This window comes from Stenella coeruleoalba (genome assembly GCF_951394435.1).
Source record: "Stenella coeruleoalba genome assembly, chromosome: 12".
Classification (NCBI taxonomy): Eukaryota; Metazoa; Chordata; class Mammalia; order Artiodactyla; family Delphinidae; genus Stenella; species Stenella coeruleoalba.
This window is the reverse complement of record NC_137158.1, coordinates 70202310-70214431: the sequence shown is the minus strand read 5'-3', so window position 1 is coordinate 70214431 and position 12122 is coordinate 70202310. Positions and strand designations below refer to the sequence as shown.

Below are 12122 nucleotides of genomic sequence, written 5' to 3'. Positions count from 1 at the left end.
AATACTATTTACCACCATCCGCCTTTCCTTGGTGAAGGTGAACTCATTTGGAAATTAGTCGAATATTATCATTTAGTTTTTAACTAAAATATGCAACAACATTATGCAGTTTCCTCAAGCTAATTTCACAACTGTCATTAAATTCTTTCTCAGGGCTAAGAAAGGAATGCACATACCTGCCTCAATTTCTACTTCATTGGTAAGTTTTTGAAGAGTGTTGGAATTCTCTCAAGAGTATGTATGGCTGTAAGTAGATTTTGAATGAGGTCTTAAAAATAAGCTAGCTAATCTGTACGCATCTATAAATTCTGCAGATGTTTTCTTGGTGATTTACGAGAATGAATGATCCAGCAATGCACACAATCAGCTAATACATGGAGCTTAACCCACTGTTGTGAAGAATTTGTGCTTACTTGTTATGGTGGCTGAGAGAAAATAAGTAGTTTGAGGAACTGTTTTTAAATCAGTGTATATAGATAGAAACAGGAGAACATCAGCTTAACTATGGAATTTTTAGAACATGTTCTCTCACATCTAAATCTGATTGTAATAAAAAAAAAACAGCCGTTGCTTCTCTCAAATTTTGCTATCTGTATAGTGATTCTTGAAATTCTCTTTAAGAAAAATCAAGTGGAAAGAAATAAACACTTTGTAAATAAGGCTTGGCTTTCATGAAAAATTGTTTAAAGGTTATGTTAAAAGGATTTAATAAGTTCACTAAAAGTGTAATCGTGGAAATGTGGAAAATGTGGTGAGTAAAGGAAACTACCTCATTCTTCGAAGGTTTTATAGAAGCACAATTAAACACTCTAAAATGGCTTTGTTACATATGAACCATCTGCTGTGAAGGAACTCTATTTGTAACGTCTAAAGGACCTGGAATAATTGTATTTTGCTGGCAACAGACACATGCTTTATTGTTTGCAGGTTCCTCATCAAATCTTTAATTACGCACTGTTTCTGTCATCAATAAACAACTTAAAGGGAAAAAAAAGATTCATTCAAGGATGTCTGCAGAATGTTGAGAAAGTACATTTGTAACCTAGAATTCAATTGTTCATCCATGCCTGACATGACAAAGGGTTCAAAGGAAGGACTGGTGGGGCCTGAGTGGTAAAAAGAAAAGATTCTCGAAGAGGAATTCTTAAAAGCTACGTTTGACCTTCAACTTTGAAACTAAATGTAGGAACACAGGAATGAATAAGGGGTACTCTGGGCACTTTTCTGAGACTCTGGAGCCCCCGAGACAACAATTTCTTCTTTGCTTAACACCACTGAGTAAGGGTATCAAGAGGCTGAGCAAAGTGAAGAGAGAAGTCTGCCAGACTTTGTGCTTCTGAAAAAGTATACTATCTTTTTCATACAGCTGATTCCTCTGCAAAGCTGGGTCAGGGGGCAATATGCAGCAAGAAATGAAAGCCAAATACTCATTGTGAAGTCAGTTTTGCTTTGACTTTCTATACTGCCACCAAATTTTGCAAGTCATTAAAAAAGTAACTAAGAATGACCTTTTGTGGTGAACGAATGACCCAGCATTCAAACTACCTTGTATGACAAAATGCAGTTTTTTTTGTAGCTTATTAAATTGCAATGGAAAAATTTTATTAACAATCACATAATGTGGTATTTTTAGTGCTAATTCTTACAAGAAAGGAACGGAACAAAAAATAAGCTAAGACAAAATACAAAGAACAAACAAGAAAGACTCAGTTTATCCCACCAACATAAAAGCTAATGAATCCACTGCACGGGAAGCATGTGTGCACAAGTAACTTGGAGTACTCCTCGAGAGAAAGAGAACAGCAAAACCTTCCACTCCCAGAAGTGTTACTGATCCTCTACATTTGCTACCTTCACAATTTCTTCCCGTTTACTTGCTGGCTTTTTTTCTATCTCATCCAATAGCGCTTCAGCTTGATAAAGCCAGGTGCTTATGTGAGCAACATTTCCATCAAATATTTCCAACTGGTTTTGGTGGTTCTAGAAAGGAATTAATAAAATGCTGATACAATCATATGAAATATTTAAGACAATGATCTTAGAAGACATTTAAAAGACCTTCAAAGTGCTAACTGTATGCTGAATTTCAAGAAGAATTTCCACCTTCCTACAAAGCTCTTCCCCAATGGATAAATCTCATTCCTAAAAATGCACACTGTGACTGAGCACTTTTTAGTTTTAATTTAGATCTCAATACGATGAAAAGTTGAAGAAGAATAAAAGGTGAAAGTTTCTTTTTTAATTTCATTTTGTTTTAATCCCTATCCGTCATTCTTATATTACAAATAATCTCACCGGCCCCTCCTTGATCATATTTGTTAAAAACTCATTTAAGGAAGTAATAATATTAAAAAATGATTCAAATTTTGCCTGCTCAATGGACTGTAAGTACTTAGAGGCAGGGCCCCTGTTGCTTCACCTCAGTACCGACAGCACTTACCATTACACCTGGAACAGATCTCAGTGATACTTCCTGAAGCAAGGTATAACATGATTGAGAGAATACATTTGAAAACAGTTAAGTCAGTTAAAACTAGGCAAAACTGCTGAGGCTAAGGCAAGGATGTAGAACTTGATGAAAAAGAGTGGGGGAGCCTTATGATGAAACCAAAAACTTTTAGGAATTGGATTTTATAGGATGAAGGAAACTAAGAAGAAACTTCGAAGAAAAGTGTTTAAAAACAAGGAAACAAATTATTCATCTGTAATACGGAAAAATCATTGAAAAAATAAAATGAGAACCGATAAATCATATGAGCAAAGTTTTGACAGTGGTCTGGATTCTAAGTAAGAAGAATTTATAAACACCAGACTTATTTACCTTGATAAGAGCAGAGAAATCAAATGTTCTAATAGGTGTAGAAAGATATTATTTGACAGGAGAATTTAGAAGGTACAGACTGCATAAGGCAGAAGTTAGGGCCATGAGCATGTGGAATAAAACTAGTTATAATAAAAATGAATATATAAAATATTTAATGAACATATTTTATGAGTCAAGAATTTCACATTTGTTGTTCAACATTTAACAACTCTGTTAGATATGTTCTTTTAATCCCATTTTATATATAGGGAAATTAAAGCTAAGTGACATTAAGTAATTTACCCAAGGTTATGAAGGTAGTAAGTCGCAGATGAACTCTGGATACGAATCTGACAGATCAAGATGTAAACCCACCAGCTTCAATGCCCTACACATTCTGGTTGATTTCAATAAATATCCAAACACACAATAATTTATTTTTCTCTGTTCATATCCATTACCCAGTAATTCTATGAATTTGGAAAGAGTCTTATCTCAGATATAGCAGAACAAATAATAATTTATAGATGAGAACTTTTTTTAAGGGAAGAGAAGGTACGGTTGCCATATATTCATTGTTATTATAAAAGGGACAGAAAAACACTATGAAATTAAATGGTCACGATTTCCATGAAATAGTGGTTAACAGCGTAGTGGTGTTGTTATAACCAAAGACTAAAAACATATAGCATTTAACAATTACCATAATCATCATAACAATATCTAAAATTGGTTGTTTTAAATATAGTTTTATAAGAGCCCTACATGTTTTACGTCATAATCACAAAAACTGTATGAGGTAGAAATTATAATAATGTCCATTTTACAAATGAGAAACCTGAGACTTAGAGAGCATTTAAGTATTCGGTTGGCCAAAAAAGTTTGTTTGGGTTTTTCCGTAAGATGTTATGGAAAAACCCAAACTAACTTTTTGGCCAACCCATAACTTGACCAATGTCAATCAGTTTGTAGTCAAAATTTTAACTTAGGCCATCAGACACTAGAACTGGTGCCCTTAACTAGTACACCAATATTAGAACATTACAAATATTATATATATAGTTTATAATAGTATGAAAATTAAATACAATATTGTCATTAAAATGTAGCAAATAAGGTGTATTTACTAAGATATTAAAGTACACATTTCTATGTATATCACAAATGGTTTATTACTTAATAGAGACAGGTGAACTCTTTCTAGTTATTATCTTTTCAAAGGAAAAGATAAAATGTAGTCTAATGAAATTAATTCACAAGCAAAACATTATTGTGACAAACAGAAAATAGGATTTGGAATCCTAATCAAAACAGTATTCGTTTATACATAATTAAAGGAGAGAAGATTTCACCATGAAATTCTTCCTGAAACATACCAACAAGGTGTTGCACCAATCCTCGGTCCAGGTGCGAACCCGGCTCCACCCGGCATTAAGGACACAGAGCTTCTCTTCTAAAACAGGCTCACTGCCCTCAATCAAGTTCTGCAGGGCAGCACTACTCTCTGTGATGGTATTTAAATCAGCTTTTCTCTTTTCCAGATCTTTCAGAATATTCTAGAAAATAAAAGTTCCCAGACCTACTTGATCTTTCAGAACATTATAAAAGTTTATACAACCTTCATTTTTAAAAAACTTTTTTTTCACGTATACATGACTCCCTAGATAACTTACACATGTCAAAGGTTCACAAGATTCCACAACTTACTAACATGATGAGAGTTTTAAAGTTTCAAATAAAAATTAAATATTTAATTATGCAAACACCAAAGAATGTAACAAATTTAGATGTGGAAAGGTAATTATTTCATTTATTTTAAGTATAAATTCCATTCCTTACACAACAACAATTATCTTCATCAAAACTCTAGAAATAATGAATCAGCTCCATTTTCAGTAACTACAAGTGGGCAAAGCAGGACTATCCCAGAACTCAAAATTCTAAGATGACTTAACATATTGTTTGTTTATAAGCATTACAAAAAACATTTCATCTTGTACTATACATCATAGGAGAACTAGCACGTCTAAGCTTTGGTTTTACACTTGTCTTAATATGTAAAGCTAATACTCTAGATGGTATTATGATTACTTGACTTTCACATTCATAAGTTTGACCAGGCAAGGTGTGCAGTCAGAGAATTATAAAGAGAATGTTGGGTTCCAAAATTAAAACTAAAAAATTCTTTCAATCAAAAAGTAACATGCATATATCTACCCTACTTCTGTTGTACCTTTTTAGAAAAATATTTAAACGAATCATTTCAAGAAGTTCAAATCTACATTTAATCTCACATCATTAAATCACATTTTGAAAGGCATAAAAACTACAAATTCGCAAGTGAGTCAAGGTATAAGGACTCATTTGGCCACATCAATTACTGGTATTTTTATAAAGACACTGAAATATTTCTCTCAAGTGTTCTCCAGCAGGGAGGGGAAAAAACAAAAACAAAACAGAATACCCACAGCCATGCTCTCTGCAGTTAATAAGTTTCTGCATTCCTTCAGTGGCTATGCACTGATTGACTACAGTAGTCTTTAAAAACTATAAGAAATAATTAACTACAAGCAATTAAATGTAAACAGTACACACACTATGTTAATAGATTTTATTGTAAAGAAAATGGCTACGTTGAAAATAATGATTTTTAAGCTATGGAATAAAAACACTAAGTTCTAGAATGCAGATGCTATTTAAATTTTGCATTGAAAATAATTTTACATAATATTATAGTGGAAATTCATTAAAATATTTTGAAATATGCATGTTTCTTAAATCTGACAACACAACATTGAAAAAATGGGTGATTATGTTACATACTAATGTTTCATTTGGTTTACTCTAGTGAAGAGAATGTGCTATGAATTCATGATTTGTATATACCATCTTCATTATTTCAAATCTGAAATAAGATTAAATGGGAATTTAAGAGTGAATAGTTCCAGAAGAAACAAACTTATCATATTTACTGTCTTTACCTTAAAAATGATGAGAATCAACTGAAAAACTAATTGAATTTATGTGAGTGCACAGATTGATGATTAAAAATTAAATATGCAAAAATTGGTATCGCTTATGTACCAACCATAAGAAATTAGTAAAAAAAAAAAAAAAAAGAAAGAAAAGCATACTTCATACATACCAATAAAATAAATATGTAGGTATAAACTTTTTTGCATACATGATAAAGTTTACAAAGAAAAAAACCAAAGCATTATGTAGAGATGTAAGGGAATTTGGAGGGGGAAATGAGACATTCCATGTTACTAAAAAGACAAATATAACAAAGATGTCAATTCCCCTCAAAACAAATTTATAAATTCAAGGCAATTCAAATCGAAATTTCTAACAATTTTTCTAAGAATTTGAGAGTAATAATTCTAAAATTCATATGAGTATATACAAAAGAAGAAGCATAAAGTTAGGAAATCCTGTCTTTAACTACATGTTAAAATATAAAGCCACGTAGTTAAACAGTTGAAGAACATTTCAGAGGGTCAGATCAGTGAAGCAGAAAACAAAGCAAAGTAACAGGTAAAAAGAATCTATGAATTGAGCTTGTCAAATCAGTGGGGAAAGGATAATTACACAATAAATAGTGCTGAGATAACTGGTAAACTATTTGGAATAAAAGGTTAGAGCCTTACCTCATTATATACACCAAACTAAATTCCAGAAGGATTTAAAGCATTAAAGGTAAAAAGATGAAACTATAAAAGAGCTAGAAGAAAATATAAGTAAATAATTATATAACTTTTGAGTAGAGTTGGCCTTTCTAAGCACTAAAGGCAGAAATAATTTTTTTAAAAAGCATTGTATTATTTAAAAAATATATAATATAATAAGTTTTAAAAAAACATACAAAACAGAAAGGAAACTACAGTGGCAAAGAACAAAATAATTTTGTACCCATACACAACACGCTAAGCATTAAGAACTGTAACAGGTAAAGAGCTCTAAATTAAAAGACCAAGCTGTGATAGAAGCTACAAATGGCCTATAAACTAATGGAAAATGTTCTAATTAAATAATCAAAACATGTTATTTGCCTACCGTTGTCAAAAGTGTAGTTAAAACAAGTAAGTAGGAATTCTCACTCATAGCTGCTGGGTACATTTCTGAAGGACAATTTCATAACAGGTATAAGATGTTAAAATGGATATATCCCTTGACCCAATATTTTTAGAGCTAGGAATTTATCCTCAGGAAATAATTAAGAATGTATGCTATGATTCAGCCACAAGTATTTTTATTCATCACAGCACTTTTTACAATAGTGAAAATTGGTAATAATTTAAATGGACATGAATGGAGGAATGGGACAATAAAAAATAAAATATACAATGAAATACTATTCCTATCTCCAATGTGTGACACAAAAACACTTGTAGGTAAAGGAAAATGTTAAAGATACAAGGCTTTTCAAGAAGGTCATGAAACACTAGATACAATTCTGTTTTAAATATATGCTTGTGCCTGCATGTCTATACGTGCCTATAAAAAACTGAAATAACAGGGTATTCTTTGATCAGAGATGATTTTTGCTCCTGTCTTTTTTTTGTACTACACTATGCAAATGTTATTCAATTTGCTTATGTGACTTACGGTGCTATAAGAAAATAATGGCTTTCAAAGTGTATTGTAGAAAGAAGATAATATTTCCTTGAAAAACTTAAATTTAACAAAAATAAAGTTTGGTGCCTTTGGTTGGCATTCATCCACCATAACTCATGAATTCCAGTGTTTTTCACTTCCTTTATACATTTCATTTCGCTTCACACAGCCCATGGCAATTACACTTTTCATGAGCTATTTTCTAAACTGAGAACATTCTTCCTAGTGATTAATACCTTGACTTTCTTACAACAATTATCTCCAAAGAAGCATTCAAATTAAGGAGCTGTATTATCCCACGACCTCATAGCACCTCCTCTTCACTCCCCATAAACTGACACCTGTAGAGAATGTTAAAACTGATACCTGCAGCTTTATACAAAGTTCTGTCACAGGATTAATCATTTATTTTCAGCACTTATCTCTAGTACCCGTGCTTCTTTCTTAGAAAATAAATTCAGGAAAAGAATGCTTCAGTCAAAAGAAAAACTATCAATATTTTGTGCTTCATTCAAGTCTTTTTCCACGTCAAAAGACAGAACTAGCAAATCAACTCTCTGATCTCTGCGATTTCTAAGTAACAACAGGGCTAGAGAAAACTCTTGGATCTTTTATTGATTTTTTTGAAAATTCCGTTCCTATGCTCTTTACACCAGTTAGTTTGCAATAGAAAGATTAGTTACTGGTACAAAAGTTACTATAGAAGAATTAATAAATGAATTCAGCACAATACTTTGTGAAGAATGAATACTCAAAAAATGTCACTGCTTTTGAAGGTGATAATTATAATATTTTCAAGTACCACCTAAGCATAATGACTACAAAACCCTCGGTGATGAGCCATGTGAGTTTAACGCTTTCGGAATCAAGATAAAAATATCTTCTGAAGATAGTTGTTTTTAAAATATTCTTATTCATTCTTAGGACAGAGACATGGAAAAAAGACAAGACTATGTTTTATATGAAACGGAGAGAAATGACATCTACCCAGATTTCCCTGATCAAAATGCCACAAATTACATGGGCATAATATTGGTGGTTCACCTGAACTACAACTTACTTTAGCCCAGGAAATTTCTGTATCCAAGTCACCAAGCAAACTTTCTGAAGTGGATTTCTGTACCAATTCAGTTTCAGTAACAGAAAGCCATTCAGAGAGAGAAGCAGCCTCTTTCTTCATTTTCCGAGCCAACTGTGATGCTCTTTCTAGATCCTGTTTTCCCTCTGTCACCTTAGAAAAAAAAAAAAGAGCACAAGAGAGATCAACATAGTGGGAATGAATCAGAGCACTAACTAAAGACCCAAACAGATTCATATTTAACCCCCAAGACAGACCTAACCTTTATCTCTGGCACCTAGAATCACACTATTCTTACTTTTCTGCAGGGGGGACAATATACTGTAGTAGTTACATGTCAGGCAGCCCTGAGTTTTCACCTTAGCTCTCCACTTACTTCCTAAGAGACCTTGGTGGAGGTTCAGCCCTCAAAAGGTTGCTATGAGTTTTCAGTGAAAAAAAATACATACACGAAGGGCTTGACCCAGTCCCTGCAGCAAAGTTAAGAAATCAATGAATAGTTCCTTTTATTATTTTGAACAGAAGATGCCTTAAAATCCTCTCAATGAGGGATTCTGTTTAGAAAACACACTTAGAAACACACAGATATTCTAGCAATGTGAGGGGGAAATAGCAAGATTTTTTACAATCATATGTTTTACAATTAACCACTTAACGTAAAATACAGTAAATGGCTATGCAACATAAACTTTTATTATTATTTTGCTCTTACTGCTGTTGACGGAAAGCAAAACGAACTGAACTGACACTTACCAGGTCAGCTCTCGTATTGTGCTAACAAATCTACACGTCATACAATAAAACCCTGTGAAAGGCACTATGTTTTCCATTTAACAGAACAGGACAGTGAAGCTTAAAAAGGTTAAGGCCATAACCAGGGTGGCATGACCATCAGATTGAGGCTGGTCTGACCCTTTGCATTACATGATGGTACTCTCAAACTAAAGTCATTCACAACCTAACACTGAGTTGACACTTTAAAGGATGTCACAACACAATACATACAGAAAACATGTTCTCCCTTTCATGTGCACAGATGTATAAGTGATAACATTACCTAAGTAGTACAGTGATAGGTCATGTATGGGAAGAAATTTTTTTAGATGATACAAAATTTCTTAGATATAAAAACCAAATTTTCTTAATAAGTAAAATGGGATTACATTTCTTTTTTACTGGTCCCATAGGTTCAGTTTTACTCTTTGATGTCTCAAGGATTGATTATTATTAAATTCCTTCTTAAAAGTGAAATATTTTTCTATGGAGTTTAATTAAAATTCATGACTCTAAATTAATAGTACTTCAATGCAGACTTCAGGAGACAAATACTTGAATTCTTTTAAAAGATGATATGATACTTATCTGACTTTGACATGCCCAGGCAGCTACACAATTACCATAAAACAATGCTACCAAAGATTTCTGTAAACCAGGAAGAAGATAATTTAAGTTTCAACTTATAACAATTTACACTCTTCTCAGCCTAATCAATACATTTTAAGATGTACTGCATATTGAATTAGGCCATATCAAGTTGTAAATCTTTTTTTTTCTTTTTTTTGGCCACAGGGCATGTGGGATCCTAGCTTCCTGATCAGGAATCAGGGATCAAACCCATGCCCCCTGCAGTGGAAGTGCAGTCTTAACCTCTGGACCACCATGGAAGTCCCTCAAGTTGTAAATCTTCTACATAACCATTTATCCCTTCTCCCTCTTGAATATGCAACCATTCCCTCTCAATAGGATCATTCCCACCAGGTCTGAAACATACTCAAATGTCTGTCTCTCCGTTTCTCTCTCTCTCTCTCTCTCTCTCTCTCTCTCTCTCACACACACACACACACACACACACACACACATTTCCTACTTGGGTCCCACCTCCCCTAACGACTTCCCTCTCTCCTACCTTCCCCATACAAGTTCTCAAAACCATCTCTCACCTCCCACACATACTTCAAGCCATGACATTCTGGCTTCTATCCCCATCACTCCACAGAAATTGTCTTTCCTAAGTTCAGTAATGACCCCAATGGCAACAGATCTAATGGACATTTTTAAGTGGATGTCATATTTAACTTTCAATAATATTCAAAACAGCAGCCTACACTCATTCTCATAATGCCCTCCTTCCTTTGGCTTCCCAGACCTAGCACTTTCCTGGTGTGCTACCACTTCTTGCTACTTACTGTGGTTCTGTATATATATAAAATATATGGTTGCACAATGTGAATTTTTAAGGTGCATAATATGATAATTTGATACACATACATTGTGAAATGAGCACCACAGTCAAGTTAATTAACACATCCGCCATCTCACAGAGTTATCTTTTTTTTTGTGGTGAGAACACTTAAGATCTACTTTCTTAGCAGATGTCAAGTTTACAATTACGGAAAACAGCATGGCGGCCCCTCAGAAAAATTAATAAAGAACTACCATATGATCCAGCAATTCTACTTCCGGATATATAACAAAGGAAATGAAATCATTATTTTAAGAGCTATCTGCACTCCCATATTCGTTGCAGCATTATTCACAATAGCCATTGATAAATGAATGGATAAAGAAAATGTGGTATACATATGTATATAAATATATATGTGTGTGTGTATACACACACACACACACACACACATATACACACACATACATATATACTTTAGTTTCTTTTACAAGCTCATCTTCCTCAAATTCCCTTCTAAATGAGGTAATCCCTCAAGACTGAATTCAGGCCCTTTTCTTTTTTCACTACATCCTCTCCCTAAATAATTTCATCATCACTGAAAACTTAACCACCTCTATGCAGATGACTCATAAAATTTATATCTTCAGCGAGCCCAGATATATTCTCCAGACTTGAATAACTTTGTGAATATCTGACATATGCAATTAACTCTCTCAAAGGCACTTAAAATGTCAACATGTCCAGTACTTGCTTATGATTTCTCCACACGTCTGCCTTTCCTTCCAGTGCCCCGTTCCAGTGATGGCACCATGATTTTCCACATGATCAAGCCAGAAACCCATGAGTCATCCTTCATCTCTTGCTCCTGCATCCCCACATCAAATCCTTTACCAAGTCCTGCTCATTTCACTTCCTAAATATGTCTTTAAAAAATCGGCTCATACCATCTCCACTGCTCCAAACTAGTTCAAACACCATCATCTCTCACAAAGAGCGTAACAATGACTTCCAAACTGGTCTTCTCACATCCATTCTTGCCTCTCTGCAATCCACCCTCCAAACTGCAGTGGGTGATCTTTTAAAAAACATATATCTGAGCATGTTTTCTCCCTGCTAAAACCCTGCCATAATTGCTCATTGCTCTTAACACAGAGATTAAAACCTTTACCACAAATTCTAAGATACTGGTCGGATCTGGTCTCATCCCATCTCTCCAACACCATGTTCCCACACTTGCTGTCTCTGCTTTAACCACACAAAAGTACCATGCTGCCTCCTGCCACAGGGCCTTTACACATGCTGTTCCATCAGCCTCGGAAGCTTCTCCACTGGTTTCACCCAGGCTACTCCTATTCATCCTTCGGATCTCAGCTCATGCACCACTTCCTCTAACCCAGATTGGACCAAATCCCCCTTTACATATAATCCTAAAGCACTAC

At 34.0% G+C, this 12122-nt stretch overlaps 1 protein-coding gene across 14 annotated transcripts in view; it reads right to left on the bottom strand.

The window, feature by feature from the left end:
• The window catches only part of UTRN (utrophin), a gene marked incomplete at its 5' end in the record, with an annotated part of 496387 nt that overhangs the window by 295448 nt on the left and 188817 nt on the right, over positions 1–12122 (bottom strand). For all 14 annotated transcript variants that reach the window (XM_079938689.1, XM_079938693.1, XM_079938692.1 and 11 more), the window contains 3 exons: positions 1852–1980; positions 4180–4359; positions 8481–8651. In XM_079938689.1, coding sequence (XP_079794815.1) covers positions 1852–1980; positions 4180–4359; positions 8481–8651 — 480 coding nt within the window. The remainder of the gene's footprint in view (positions 1–1851; positions 1981–4179; positions 4360–8480; positions 8652–12122) is intronic.